This window comes from Sycon ciliatum, chromosome 13, assembly GCF_964019385.1.
Source record: "Sycon ciliatum chromosome 13, ocSycCili1.1, whole genome shotgun sequence".
Taxonomy (NCBI): Eukaryota; Metazoa; Porifera; class Calcarea; order Leucosolenida; family Sycettidae; genus Sycon; species Sycon ciliatum.
In genome coordinates this window covers 19153186-19169384 of record NC_088655.1, presented here as the reverse complement: position 1 = coordinate 19169384, position 16199 = coordinate 19153186, and the positions used below count along the sequence as shown (strand labels likewise).

The window sequence follows — 16199 nt, the reverse complement described above, 5'->3', positions numbered from 1 at the left end:
GATGATGCGCTACGGTACAACGTTACCGTAAAATGCGTAGTAGTACCAGCGGTTGACACTTTGGGCAACTCGTTAGTACGGCGTGCAATGCAAATAAGGCAACGATAAAATATAATGAGAAAAGCAGTGGAAAACAATAAATTTGATTGCCGGGGTCCTGTGACTGAGTGGAGACGCCACATTACTCCCCCACCAGTGAACAAGTCATACAGCAAAAACTGAGCGGTGAACGGGACAAACAAAAGAGGAAACATAGTGAAAAAACCAAGAAACAGGAAAGAACACGCGAAAGCTGGCAAACGCAAAAAACAAACAAAAAAAACAAGGCAATTCAGCGCCAGCGATGAGGCGGAAATCACACAAATGCGGGCTTGAGGCGGTCAATGGAGACCGTGTCTGAGCGACCATTGACCTTAACAGTGAAGTATTTCTCAGAGCGAGACAGCACAGGAAACGGCCCATCGTATGGCAACTGTAGCGACTTGCGGACACTGTCCCGACGGATAAAGACGTGCGAGGCCGAAGACAATTCCATTGGTACGAAGACCGGCACAGGATTGCTGCGCTGACTGGTTGGAACGGGACGAAGAGTGGATAAAGCGCTACGCAACTGCTGGATTAATGTGGCCGGTGACATGGGAGCGGTCGGAGGTGCCGCATCCAGGAATTGGCCTGGAAGACGTAGGGAAGAGCCGTAAACCATTTCTGCCACAGAACACTCGAGGTCAGACTTGACAGAGGTACGGATACCAAGCAGGACGAAGGGCAGGTCATTGAACCACTCAGATGGGGCTTGGGTGCCGGAGCGCGCCATCAGGGCACTCTTGAGGTGGCGGTGAAAACGCTCCACTAGGCCGTTGGTAGCCGGGTGATAGGATGTAGTACGCTGGCGAGTAGACCCAAGAAGCTGCATGAGCTCTTGCCAGAGGGACGATTCAAACTGGGCACCGCGGTCGCTGATGATAGTGACAGGGACACCAAATCGGGCGATCCAATGCAACAGGAAAGCCCGGGCGACTGTTGGAGTCCTGCTGTCCGGTATTGGCAATGCCTCTGGCCACCGAGTGTAGCGGTCAATACACGTAAGCAAGTATGTGCAACCGGAGCATGATGGTAGAGGGCCAACGAGATCAATGTGGACGACCGAGAACCGTTCGCCAGGAGTCAAGAACCGGGAAGGGCTAGATTTGGTGTGACGGTGAACTTTGGCTTGCTGACAAGCTAAGCAACGGCGGGTGAATTCGCGGACATCCTTGCGTATACCAGGCCAGAAATAGCTATCAGTGAGGAGACGTACTGATGAGCGAGTACCAGGGTGAGCAAGGTTGTGCAAATGGTTGAAGACAGCTTCACGGAGAGATGCAGGTACATACGGACGGAAAGAACCGGTAGAGATATCACCATGCAGATACGTATCAGGGCTGACGTAGCGACACGACCATTGAATAGAAGTGCCAGGAGATGGGGCAGATCGGAGCTTGACCAAGTCTAGGTCAGATTGCTGAGCATTGGCGAGGGTAGCAAGGTCGATAGCAGGCACCACTGTACAGACGTCAGAGGGCCGAGATAATGCATCTGCAACAGGGTTGGCAGCACCACTGACATGTCGGATGTCGGTGGTAAATTCAGAGATGAAGGCCAAATGACGTAATTCCCTCGGGCTGTAGGTTGAAGAATTTGAGGAGAAAGAGAAACAGAGTGGCTTGTGGTCAGTGAATACGTGAAAACCACGACCCTCTAGCTGGTGCCGGAAATGCTTGATGGCCAAATAGATAGCTAACAATTCCCGGCCGAACGTACTGTAGCGGGTCTCCGCTGGCTTCAGGACTTGCTTCAGGACTTTGGAAAAATAGGCCAGGGGCTGTGGATCGCTGCCCACGCTTTGGTGTAATACAGCACCAACGGCATGATCGGAGGCATCCACCATGAGGCTGAGCTCCGCGTCCGGCAGTGGATGATGGAGCTGAGTGGTGGCAGCCAAAGCAGACTTGGCCTCGGCAAATGCATGCATAGCGTTGGCATCGAACACCACAGGAGACAACTTGCCCTTCGGACGGCCTTGGAGGAGAGTGGTCAAAGGTAACAGCAGGGTAGCGCACTGAGGAATAAACCGGCGGTAGAAGTTTACCATTCCCAAGAAACGCTTGAGCTGTGCCATGGTTTGAGGGACCTTGAATGCAGCGATATCGCGGACTTTCTCTGGCCGAGGGTGGAGGCCGTCAGAGTCGATGATGTGGCCGAGGAACTCAAGACGAGAAACACCGAAAACGCACTTGTCGACATTGACAACCAAACCGTGAGCGGCGAGGCGCTGAAGCACTTGCTCAACGTGCTGCTGATGTTCTTCATCAGTCTCACTAGCCACCAAACCATCGTCAATGTAGGCATAGGCAAATGGGAGTCCACGGAGAGCTTCATCGATGAGGCGCTGGAACGTCTGGGCAGCGTTTCGAAGGCCAAAAGGCATCCGAAGAAACTCAAATGACCCGAATGGCGTCGTGATGGCCGTCTTCGGGATGTCGTCTGGAGCAACGGGAATCTGGTAATAGGCTTTCTTCAGATCAATCTTGGAGAATATGGTCTTGCCATGCAGAGATGCTGCAAAGTCATGCAGGTGTGGCACCGGGTAGCGATCAGGGATAGTTGCAGCATTCAGAGCCCGATAGTCCCCGCAGGGCCGCCAGTCACCAGAACTCTTGGGCACCATGTGCAGAGCCGAAGACCATGGGCTAGATGAGGGCCGGATAATGCCGAGTTGCAACATATGTTCGAACTCTTGCTTAGCGACTGTGAGACGGTCAGGCGCCAACCGACGAACCTTAGCATGTACCGGGGGACCACGGGTCACAATGTGATGGACCACAGAGTGACGGACCGGTAGCTCAGCATTGCAAGGGCCGACCACTGACGGATAGCGGGCAAGCAGTGTAGCATAAGGACAAGCGGTAGGGGTGGGCAGCAGAGAAAGCGGTGCAAGAGACGAGATGCTAGATCGGGAGAGAATGGTGTTGAGGGAGGTGGTGCCATCATACAAACACTCGGCCGACACATTGACGGACAACCCAAAGCGTTTGAGGAAGTCGATACCGATGATTGGCACCGAGACACTGGCAATGATGAACACCCATTGGAAACGGCGGCGCAAACCAAGGTCGAGAGTGACAGAGCGCTCACCATAAGTCCGGATGGATGTCTGGTTTGCAGCCTGGAGAGGCGGGCCCAGTGGGCGCTGCAGGTCCTCAGCAGAGGGCGGAATACAACTCACGGAAGCGCCAGTGTCAATCAGAAAACGCTGTCCCGAGAGTCGGTTGAGGACGAACATCAGACTGCCAGAACCACCGGTCGCCATCAGTGGCTGGCGGATCCGTTTCCCGACGCGTAGGTGCAGGGGGATGTACACTTGGTGGCCTTAGCTCCAAATCTGGCATGATACCAGCACAGGCCAGATTCCCGTCGTGAGAAGCTCTGCGCACGGGAACGGGGTTCGGACAGAGAGTTGGAACGGCTACGTGAAAGCTGGGAAACGGCAGCGCTCAGCTCCGACACCTGGCTGACCAATGTGGCAATAGTGGACTGGATGTCTTGAGATTGCACGGTGGTGGAGTGTCCAGCAGGTTGTACAGCACATGTGGCTGGCATAGATTGATAGCCTGTGGGAACAGCGGCGATGGGTGGTTGGGTGGCCATCTCAATAATGTTGTCGGCCAACTTAGCTTGCTGCTCCAATGGCAGATCTCTGGCAGACGCAAGGACCATCCGTACGTTAGATGGTAGCCGTTGGAGAAACAGTTCCCGTAGTAAGTCACTGTCCAGGGGTGTATCGCTCTGGAGGCGTTGCATACTCCGGAGTAACTGTGTCGGCTTGCGGTCGCCCAACTGCTCATCCGTAAGAAGCTGGCGAATCCGCTTCTGTGCACTGGCACTCAGGCGAGCTATCAACTGCGCCCGGAGGTGCGTGTAGGGCTCGACGGTTGGTGGCCTCAACAAAATGTCGCGAACCTCATGCGCATACTCTTGCGATAAAGATGAGATTACATAATTGAACTTGGTAAGCTCAGCAGATATGCCACGAGTGGCAAACTGGGCCTCTACCTGGGCGAACCAGAGGTTGGGGTCCGTAGGCCAGAAAGGTGGTAGCTTAATACTGACTGCACTGACCTCCGCGGGTCTGCTGAGTGAAGTACTACCGGTATCCGGTGCTGCAGAACCGTTACTACTGCCATTGGCACTGCTACTGCCACTGCCACTGCTACTGCTACTACTGCTGCCACTATTGCTGCCACTGCTGCTGCTACTGCTGCCGCCACTGCTACTGCCACTGCTACTGCTACTGCCACTGCTACTGCCACTGGTGTTATCCACACCAGCCTGGGCGGACGCATCAACGTCACCGGGACTACTATCCATTGTGTAAGGAGTACGTGTTACACTGCAACACCAATGCCAATGGACCGTTGAGACAAGAAACACACCGAGCGTCAACTCGAGGAGTGTGCGGTGAGCTAGCGATGGATGTGCTACTTCGTTCGGGGTCACCAATGTGGGATAATGAGGTAACAAACCGGGAGTTTTAGACGGTTTCGCGACCTCAGACCACTAAATTCGAGAGGAGAAAAAGCATTGTTATTCTGGAAGGAGTTCTTGAGTAACTGAAAGGGAAAAACTAGGACCAAGAGAGAAAACCCTAAAAGAGGAGAGAAGAAAATGGCAACCGCAAAAGGGATGATGCGCTACGGTACAACGTTACCGTAAAATGCGTAGTAGTACCAGCGGTTGACACTTTGGGCAACTCGTTAGTACGGCGTGCAATGCAAATAAGGCAACGATAAAATATAATGAGAAAAGCAGTGGAAAACAATAAATTTGATTGCCGGGGTCCTGTGACTGAGTGGAGACGCCACAGATCTACGCCATTCTACGGCCTATTCACGACTTGAAAAGTTGAATCTTTCGTTACTACGACGTTAGATCATCACTCCACCATCAGGTTCGTTATGATAATAATTTCGTTTTTGGTCGAGGTCTGTACTGTCTTTGAGACTGTCACCCCGAAGTACCGAACGTTCGGAAAAAAACTTTAGTTTGGTACAAACTTTTGTTATTATTTTCGTGCCCCCTATTAAACGAACATAGCGAAAGTTTAAAAAAATCCAACTACAGTATTTTAAAAGCGCTGCTTGATTTTGTTGGCTGTCCCTTGGCTCTATAGACTTCTCCATACTACAAAAATAGTACATGTACTTGCGAAGCATCCCGATTTGGCCGGGACGGTTAACCCTTCCGGTATCGCTGGGTGCTAGTACTAGTAGACTTTACTAGGCACCCAAAAGTGCATTTTTGTCGCATGCCTCAGCTAGATTTGGATACATTTTCATACCTATTATACTGATTATTTATAATGCAAGTAGGTATGCCATTGTCCTGATCTCAGGTTTGCAAAGATTGGCAGGCATTCATCTCACCAGAGAGTAGTAGTGATAATTACAGTAAAACCTGTCAAGGCGACCACCTGTGCTAGAAGACCACCTGTGCTAGAAGACCACCTGTGCTAGAAGACCACTGAAACCAGGACCGAGGGGTGCTATTTCCAGTCAAATGACCCTGGATAGGGAGACCACCTGGTAACAGAGACCAAGTTTTGAAGGTCCCATGAGCGGTCGTCTTAGACAGGTTCCACTGTACTGGATACTACCGTAAAGTACCGCCAGAGTGCCCCGCGGCCCGTCTCGCGAGAGCGCCCCACCTCGATTTTACAGCCAGAGAAAGGAAAATCGTACGGCAGAGTGCAAACAAGTTTGTATGGTGACTGAACCACAGTGTACTATGTTACTATGGTAACACTAAGCAGGTTTTTGTGTGGAGCTCGTGTCCGCTCCAAGCCAAGGTACGGATTGTCCGCATGCAGAACGTGCAACATGTGTAGAAAGTAATTACTTAGTTCGTGTCGTATGACCTACAGACTGGAGACCACCTCCACAACACGACCACGAAAGGACGAGATGGTGGGGCGCTCTGGCGGTACTTTACGCTACATGTTGTACATGTATACTCCCTGCGTTTCACCCATCGTTGTCACCACTTCAGTACTCGTTGTGACAAAGAGCTGAGCTGCAGTCCATTCATAACTTGCATAATAATGCCGGCAGAAAAATTGGCAGAATTCGGTACTTTTTCTGGTAAGTTTTTTTCAAGAGTACATGTGTACTCTTGGTTTTATGCATGTTTGGTACATGGATGTGGATAAAGAAGTGGAGCAGAATTCGAGGAATTGCCCGCCATAAGGTTCGTATGGTTCTTCCAATTTCACTGCTTTTCGAGCAGAATCTGCCACCTTTTCGAGCAATTTCGCGGCACTGCACCGTGCGTGCGTGTACGATAAAATCACGAAAATCACAAAATTTCGGGAGCTCGCTAGAGCCACCTCTCATCACTATGAATGGACGGTGGAGGGTGATTACTAGTAGTTTAGAAGTGCCTGTGTGAATATTCCCTCAAAACTGACTCTTGTATGCATTTCCCGTAGTACACCTACGACACAACATGCACATACGCGTATATACGGCAAGGGGAGCCCAAATGCACGCACACATACTCATGCCCATTGCTGACGCGATGATAGCGAACAAGCTATGTTAGAGTGACATTGCAACTTATGCTGGGATTCAGATGAAACCATTCTCAAACACACACACACACACACACACATGCACACACGGTCACGCACAGAAAGAGACACACAGGCAGCCAGAACACACACACACATACACACACACACACACACACACACACACACACACACACACACACACACACACACACACACACACACACACACACACACACACACACATACATACACACACAGATTCCCCCCCCCCCCACACACACAGATGATGCACATTGTCATAATCATGTGGCCACATTATCATAAACCGTGCTCAACAAAATCACATCCGCCGTAAAACACCGCAGCAGGAGGAAAACAGAAGCATCTGCTTGAATACAGACTCAAAACAACAGCGATATTGAATGTTGTTCGAAAAGAACATAATGTGAGTGATCAGGCATACCTACCTTATTCGGGGTCACTACAGTGAGTTGGGTTACCATGGTTACTGTGTAGATGCACATGACCGTAATGTTGCACAGATGGTGCATACGTTACTGTCTATGATAACAACAGATACCAAGATGACTATTTCGCAGCACTGATATCAATATCGCTCTTTCCAAAAAATCGATACCATGCCCGCTATTTCCAACACGGATACCAAGACGACTGTTTCTTAAATGGGTATCAAAACCACTACCGTAAAAGTCCGTAAATAAGTACGTATTTACTTTCGAATTTAGTGACCACACCCGTACTAACTTTCGGGCGGGTACTGACTTTCGGGCACGAACTAACTTTCGGACCTGACTTGTATGTAGTGGAGAAGTCATTTTCATGTCGATGTACATGTGCATGCTACATGCTGCATGTGCGCATCATACCGGTACTTATTTCGGGCAGTATGTTTATCGGGCTTGACTTGACTTCAACAGACAGAGCCAAAAGAATGAAGGGGGTATTTCTTTCGGGCAGGTACTTATTTACGGACTTTTACGGTATTGATTTTCCTGATACCAAGGCCCCTCCATGTCGGCTGAGCATAGACAGCTAACTGAGCATACGAGCGAGTCGAGAAACTAACTAGCAAGCTGACTCTGTAGAGAATTGCACTCGTTAAAATCTTACATTTGCACTAGTTGGATAGTCTGCAAGCGGCCATGGGCAGTGAACGGAAACTCCCAGTCCGGAAACATAAAAAATATCACCAGAATTAGGTGTGGAATGGCTAGCATCAATGCATGTATTGTGATACTTTCAAAATTGCGGGCACACTTACCGTCATCAGCCAATTCGCATTGCCTTTTTTTAAATGTGGAGACCTTAATGATTGCATGTACTGTGTGTAGAACAGAGAGCAAAGGAGAACGATTGACAGCACGCGGGTTCATCAACCGATGCGGAGATGAGAGAATCTGGCTTCGATGCAGTCGGTTGGTTTGGCAGTGTCCCGCTATCTTGAACAGATACTTCCACCAAGGAGGCCATAACAAAGCCTCTTACCGCTAGCAGGTAAACATGCTAGCACAGCATCATGAATCTAAGTGGAGTTAAAACAACTGCAGGGGCACTCAGCACCATCCAATTCCGGACGAGACCAATTTATAAGCCAATGCATACGAGTTGAACTGGGCGAGACATGCTACAAATCGAAGCGAAGTTCACACAGGGTCGAAGCAGATCTTCGACCTTGATCACGTTACACGCACACAACATGGGCTGGGCTACGCTCGTGCCAACACGCTCATAAACTAGGAGCTATCTTCCTCTATGCCAGCCAGGTTCAGGTGCAGGGACTCTTCGGTCGGCGACGATGCCATTTTCTGGAGCTTGACTTCAAAGCTGCCCAGGTCCAGCTGCAGGCCTGATGCCGGCATCTGATCGTCAAACATATCATTCCAGGCGTCGACGGGCTCCGCACTGACAACACCAGTGAAGTACGAGCAGGACTTGCCACCAGTGCTGAGCCGCGGCTGGCGGTGATTGTGCTGCCTGGCTAGGCCTTCGTCAGGGGCAGCCTGGGAAGACACAGTGCACATGCTGCGCCGGTTCTGCAGGTGCTTGTTGGCCGCCGCCAGGTCCGAAATGCTCGCCGTGACGAGGAATTCGTTAGAACTGTTCGAGACCACCGAGTTTCTCGCCGCCGACCATCCCGAAGTGCGTTGTCGGCTACCGGGCGACGTATCTCTACTGTGGCTGCCATGCAGAGCAGCGGGGTTGAGCAGACCGTGGATCCGTCGGGTCCGGGCCTGCGATTCGGTGGCACTCCTCTCGCAGCAGGAGCTTGCACGGCCGCGCTGGCTGCTGCTGCCAACGTCCTCAAAGTCCTCATCCTGGCGCTCCAGCGTCTGCACGGCCGAGGCGGAGGCGCGGTGCCGCGACATGTTCTTGCGCCGGTGCACTCGACCAGCATGGTGCTGCCGCTGCTGCAATGCCGTGGGCTTGCTGGCTGAAGCATTACTGCCACTGATGTTGCCGTCCTCTTTGCGCTGAGCAGAGTGCGCCGGCGGTGAGTCGGGGCTGGATCGGTCATCCGACGTGTCACTGTTCACCACCGTCTTGAGGTAAGTTGGTCTCCGCATTACGCACGCATCGGCAGCATCGTCGCCGATGGAAGAGCGGTCGGAGGATGCCCAGCTCTGCCGTGAGGAGCAGGAAGACTCCGAGCCGGACGAGTAGAGTTCCCACACGTTTTGGTTCTGGCAGCACATTGAGTTGACACGCGTGCGAACCTGATATGTATCGAGAGCCTCATGACCAGAGCCTGAGAGAGAGAGAGAAAGAGAGAGAGTGATAGGGAGACAGAGACAGGCAGAGATAGATAGATAGATAGATAGATAGAGAGAGAGAGAGAGAGAGAGAGAAAGGGAGTGATGGAGGGGAGAGAGGACAGCAAGACAACATGGAGCATGCATGCAGTTCAATTTGGTTATCACCTTCTCCGCATGTACACCAGTTTGTTACCATTGGAACCGCTAATCAAAATAGACATTCTAGCTGAAATACACAGGCGTCCCTGACAGTAGTATGATGCAACTTGATTGGTCTGATATTTCAAACTTAAAAAAAAGATATCACTGCAGGTCAACCCAAGCAGTGCAGTACCTTTTAATTAAAATATCCAATATTCACACAATAGATCCCGTGCATTGAGCACCTATCATCGAACATGAGTTATGTGCCTATCGCCTGCTGTCTTCGAATTTTTTTACTTTTATTTTTTGTTTTCCTCTCTGCCCACTCTGTCTGTCTTCTGGCACATGCGAATGCGTGGACTTACTGTTGACGTAAACGCGGACGTGCGTATAATAATAATAATATAATAGTTTTCACACGACTAAATTTTCGAGCTCTCTATACTTCAGTGCAACCTAGGAACAACACACTCATGGTACTGGATAGCAGGAAATTTCCACACGGAATTTATTTTCGTAGGATTTCGTACTCGGCCTCTTTTGTACTAAAATTAATTCCGTACTAAAATTTGTTCCTGTAAAGTTGTGTCCACTATACATGCGCACCGCATGCAAACAAGTGCACTTAGCATGCACCACTGTACGAAAATAAAATCCGTACGAAAGGCCGAAATTCGGCTGTGGCCGAAAATATTTCCGTCCGAAAATTTCCTGCTATACAGTAGTTTGTAAGTAGTGGTGGTCATGAATACACCGAGTCAAACAAACAAACAAAAAAACAAAAAATATGGTAACGCTACAATCATGGTATATAGCCCTTTCCCAAAGGTGCTCTTTTTTAATTCGCACTTAGTGCTTTTCACGTCCCTCAAAATATGCTGAAAAAGTGCTCTTTTTTCAGTGAAAACAGGCAAAAAGTGCTCTTTTTTCAGTGAAAACAGGCAAAAGTGCTCTTTTTTCAGTGAAGGATAGCCATGATACATGTTCAGATATGAACCGAAGCTGAGAAAATGAATACGCACTCTTCCATTTATGGGTCCACAAAGGGCAAAACAGGAAGTAAAGTTCAAAAAACCCACTTTTTACAGCATTCTGTTGAACTCTACACCGGGTACAAGCTTCACCAACTTGTTGCCCCCTCCCCCCCCGAAAATGCGGCGTGCCAAGGCCCATCCAGATCGAGCACTCGGAAACTGTGACCGCATGCACAGGCAAACAGATTTTAGCACTTTTTCAGCTAAAAAAGCTCAAAAAGGGCGATACTGTAAAAGCCATTATTCTAACGAGGCGCATATATAATGATATCCCAAAATTGACTAGTTTACGTGTACCGAAGGTAACGATTCTCACTCATTCTCAACGCTCAATAGGACAGTATATGTGTCGATTTCTGTATAACGTGTTCTATTTTAACGACATTTGTCTCCTCGTTAACTCGTTAGAGTTAGCACTTCGTTATACATATGACTTTTACAGTATTCACCAAAAAACGCAATAAAGGGCGAAAGAAACGGGCTTTTCCAAAAAGGGCCAAAAAGGGCGAAAAAAGAGCGAGCACCTTTGGGAAAGGGCTAATGGTACAGTACCAGAAGAAAAGGGTACTTTAAATTAAAAAAGTAAAATGCATGATTGTTTTGTTTATTTGTTTAGCTTTATTTTACTTCACCCTAGGCTCAGGCAAAATCTGCCTTCTCACTGGGCGTATTGCTACAATTCTCGCAAAATGATGAAGAACTGTGTAGTCGGTTTAGTATAATAACACGTGTGCTTCTTTTAAAAACAATCGTAAGTGCGAGGGTTCTCAAACAGTTTGTTATGGTGTTGTGAAGAGAATCTAGGCATGCGGGTAGTGATGCAATGGTCAACTGTTGTGTGTACCCGATCAAGAGTATGTAAGCTCCCGAGAGCGTGCAACTCCTGATACCCTTTCTACGGTGTCCGCCGGCAGAGAAAACTCACATCACTTGGTGTAGTATTCCAGTTACATGGTCCCAGCCCGTTGTGAACACAGCTTAGTCTACAAAATAAAAATAAAAATTTCGGCCCTCTTCAATTTTCGGCCTCCCAGGGCTAAAACCCATTTATAGTCAGTTTCAAAAAGAATAGCAATCCTGGCGATCGCCCGGGGAGTTTGCCGTCTTACCGTATGAGCGCTCGAGCGCTGCCTGGAAAAACTCACTGCGAACTCGAAGAAATATTCCGCGCGAAAGTATGAAAAATGACAACTCACTGACGTCGGTACTCGTACATGTTCGTCTGGTTTACAACAAATGAGTTCTTCCTCGCGTCGATGTGGAGTTAGAGAGGACATGTCGAAAGTGTGGTAAATTTTGACGAGCGGGATGCGTCCGTTTTGTGACCAAATAGATTCTTTGAGCTGCCGCGGATGCAATTTACTCTCACGATGTGACGAAAACGGCATCGACACAGACTCATTCCCAAGGCCTTGAAGTGGCAAAGCTATCCGTGTGACTTCGACGACATTTTGAGAAAAGCAGACGCCTGTGAAAGCTGATAGAAGACAGCGTTGACTCCTAAATTCAAATAAATTGGCGATCTTCAAATACTAAAATAATTCTCAAACAGAAATCGATCGATCGATGTGCCGGTGTATTCAACAACACGTAGCTACAGCGCAATGACTTCCGTGTTCACTCACACAGTTTCAGTGTTGTGTGTGTTCACAACTTCACATGGCGTGAGCCAGTCAAGTGTCAGTCAGTTCGGCAGGAAACGCGAGCTCCAACAACAAGTCGTTTGGCGCAGCCACCTTCTTTGTCTTGTACCAGCGTGATCACCAAAACAATGAAAAATGAAGAAAAATGTTTGACTTGAAGATTTGCTGGGATTTGAACTCATAACTTCATGGTCAGCAGACAGCATTCATAACCACAAGGCCAAAAGGAAGAGATAAATCGTGGGTTTTGATAACAAATCGATACTGGCTTCCAGGGAAAATAAAAACCATGGGAAAAGGCCAGAAACCTGGCCGATATACTAACTCCTTAACGGTTGGTCCAATTGTTCCGAAACCTTCACAGAACAATTTGCCGTGCCCTAACAAGCCGTTTTATGTACTTTGTTGTACACATTTCCCTTACCTTCATACTTTTTAAGACCCAAACTTGATTGCTAATCTTTTTGAAACAGACTGTAGGACGCAACGCATTTTCGGCCTCTACTGCTGCCACCTGTATACAGGCACTGTAACACTGAACCTCGGAAAACAAAATAGTCGAAAATAATAAACACATGTGTCCAAGGATTATTTGTTGACTTATAGTAAGTTCAGGGCTGATAATTAGGGCTGAAACGATCTTGGATTTTCATTATATCGATTACTCTTTAGCTTAACGATAGATTAATCGATTACAATCGTTAGCTCTGTTTCCAAAAGCTAGGCCTTCATAATACTAAAAAGTTGCATTAGTGACAGGGTAGCTCAGAAACATTGCAGTTATATGAATTTTAACCTCAGGATATGGACCATGCCCCTGGTAACTGGATACTCACAGTGGAAACTGATTCAAACTTCACTAAAACGAGGGTTTTCAGTACTTTTCGGACTCAAAATCCCTAACGAGTAATCTTTAACGTAACGATTACTTGATTGATACGGAATTATCGATCGTTTACCGAGTAATTGGTTTAATCGTTTCAGCCCTACTTATAATGGAGACTATGGAAGAAAGTGTTCAGACTCAGAAGTAGCAAGTGACTCACCACAGGAGGCGTTCACGACTCCGTTCGCATCGATATGCGCACGCAAAGCTTTCTTCTGCACATGTTCCCTCATGCCCCTGCAGGATATCGTGTACGCACGTACATGTACATACACACAAGCACACGCGCGCGCACACACACAAACACACACACCATTGGACCATTGGACCATTGGACGCCAATCGCCGGAGGCGATGATAGCGATGCTACAGCAGAAGCCATAGCGGCTTGTGCTGGGATTACACCATTCAACAGCTTGCAAGGCTGAAGAATTGACCGCCACTATTCAGCCTGGTCTACACCACACAGCTAACACACACACACACACACACACACACACACACACACACACACACACGCACGCACGCACGCACGCACCCACCCACCCACGCACGCACGCACGCACGCACACACACACACACACACACCCCCACACACACACATGCATGTACATTGCACATACACAAAAGCACGCATGCATACATACAAACACACACACATACAAACACACACACACACACACTCAATTTCACACCCGCATCTAGCCCTTTCCCAAAGGTGCTCGCCCTTTTCGCCCTTTTTGGCCCTTTTGGAAAAGCCTGTTTCTTTCGCCCTTTATTGCGTTTTTTGGTGAATATCGCCCTTTTGAGCTTTTTAGCTTAAAAAGTGCTAAAATCTGTTTGCTCATGCGCCATATATGCATGCGATCACAGTTTCCGAGTGTTCAATGGGCCTTGGCACGCCGCTTTTTTTTTGGGGGGGGGGGGGGGCAACAAGTTGGTGAGCTTGTACCCGGTGTACACAATGCTGAAAAATGTGGGTTTTTTGAGCTTTACTTCCTGTTTTGCCTTTCGTGGACCCATAAATGGAAGAGTGCGTATTCATTTCTCGATCAGCTTGGGTTCATATCTGAACATGTATCATGGCTGAAAAAAGAGCACTTCTTGCCTGTTTTCACTGAAAAAAGAACACTTTTCAGCATATCCTGAGGGACGCGAAAAGCACTAAGTGCGAATTAAAAGAGAACCTTTGGGAAAGGGCTACCCGCATCTCCCGGACGAAATACACACAATCATGCAAACATACTAGTATCTATAATTCCCACCGGCATATTTTGTATTTATATATTATTAATTTTACTGAACTGGTGTTGTTGTAGCTGGTGTTGTTGTTGCTGTTGTTGTTGTGGTTGTTGTTGTGGTTGTTGTTGTTGTTGTTGTTGTTGTTGTTGTTGTTGTTGTTGTTGTTGTTGTTGTTGTTGTTGTTGTTGTTGTTGTTGTTGTTGTTGTTGTTGTTGTTTTTGAATTCTTTATTCTCACGGTTTCAAATCTTTATTCTAACGATAGCCAGTGGCCGATAAGAGATAGGTTGTTGTTGTTGTTGTTGTTGCTGTTGCTGTTGCTGTTGTTGTTGTTGCTGCTGCTGCTGCCGTTGTTGTTGTTGTTGTTGTTGTTGTTGTTGTTGTTGTTGTTGTTGTTGTTGTTGTTGTTGTTGTTGTTGTTGTTGTTGTTGTTGTTGTTGTTGTTGTTGTTGTCCTCATCGTCGTTGTTTTGTTTTAATTTTAAAAAGGATTCTCCAAAAGCAAAATGGATACTTATCACGGGAGTCTCCTGTAATAATTATAGTGTGAACATCATGTGTGCTGTGCACAGTCATGACCTGTGTGACTGGAGCTAAGGGAGTCCCCCCCCCCCCCCCATACCCCTCTTTCACCTAATCACGTGCATATTCGAAAATAACAGATTATCCCTTAATAGGCAACTTTCGAATTGGCCAGAATCTAATAGGCTTCTATCCAAGCAACAAGGCAAGCGGGAGATGGAGATTCGCATTTACAGTATATTTGTTAGTGGCAGGAAAGCGCTGTACCCTGGAATGTCCACAAACGAAAATACTTACGTCGCACGAATGTCGCGTTCGCCTTGGTAGTAGCACGAGCTTTGACCATGTGGCATGACATCGACGGCGTGTGGCTGCGAGTTGCCCATCGTCTCGCACCTGCACCCGCGTTCACACCCACAGACCAGGACCAGGGGGCTTCGCAAGGCTTACTGACTACTGTCCGGCCAGACACGGTGCTACAGTGTATATACAGCTAGCCGGCTACGTCCTTCAAAGAATTCCCTCTGTATCCGCACAATCGCAACAAGTCAAACCTCACAGGTGGCAGCGAGCAGAACGTTCAACGAGTGAAAATCTCGCAGCAGATCGGAGCATGCCACTGCTCGGGACTAACAGTCGACTAGGCACACATCCGTACTAGTATTTCACGCTTGACTATTAAAATTGCTATCGGTGTGCTTTCCAGAGTCCTGGGGTCTGAGGCAATGGCATCCGCACCACGATGCCAGTACAAACTCACCGAAGGCACATACACTCTCGCGTGGTACTCAGCTGTACAACATGTACAACACAGGGACTATTCCTCACAAGGCTAGCAGCTGAGACATAATAGTTACGAGATTGCCGAGAGCAAAATTTTAATGTCAGCTGCTTTGTCGCCGAAGCCTCGTGAACGCTTCAATCACCCCGAAAGGGCCAAGCGACAACGCCTCGGGCATGCTGGCTGCGTACGTAGGCTTCCAAACAGGGACCAACAAGTCATTCCAGCCTACGTCTGCGGACAAACCTCCGCCAGTGAAGCCATATTTAGCGCTGCAAGTGGGCGCGAAGAAGAACGGGTGGTGACATATTTGGCATATTTGGCGCAAGGCGGAGGGCGACGGGACACGCCACATGGGAAGAGGAAGCGGACTGCAGCGACCAGGCCATATGCGCCAGGACGCTCATTATGACACCGATATTGATGATGTCGAATATGAACGTCAGTAGATCTACGAGTAGGGTCATACAGATCGGGAATCGACGGAACAGCTACAATACAAGATGTATAGTTGAATCTCAGGTCGATTTTCGTACCGTATGTGGCAACGCAAGCGCACGAAACGGCT

At 48.4% G+C, this 16199-nt stretch overlaps 1 protein-coding gene across 1 annotated transcript; it reads right to left on the bottom strand.

The window, feature by feature from the left end:
- Positions 1–6983: 6983 nt before the first annotated feature.
- Positions 6984–15659, bottom strand: LOC135829723 (uncharacterized). The gene is made up of 3 exons (XM_065342117.1): positions 15148–15659; positions 13249–13325; positions 6984–9374 (listed from the first exon to the last, which is right to left on the bottom strand). Exons 1-3 carry the CDS (start codon positions 15234–15236, stop codon positions 8362–8364), a joined length of 1179 nt encoding a protein of 392 aa, XP_065198189.1. The 5' UTR covers positions 15237–15659; the 3' UTR covers positions 6984–8361.
- Between the last annotated feature and the right edge of the window lie 540 nt (positions 15660–16199).

Excerpts from the sequence above, each read along its gene's own strand:
- LOC135829723 (XM_065342117.1), bottom strand. The coding sequence starts at position 15,236 with ATGGGCAACTCGCAGCCACACGCCGTCGATGTCATGCCACATGGTCAA. Across the intron at positions 13,326-15,147 it reads GAACGCGACATTCGTGCGAC|GGGCATGAGGGAACATGTGC; the intron begins GTAAGTATTTTC and ends GATATCCTGCAG. Across the intron at positions 9,375-13,248 it reads AGTCGTGAACGCCTCCTGTG|GCTCTGGTCATGAGGCTCTC; the intron begins GTGAGTCACTTG and ends TCTCTCTCTCAG.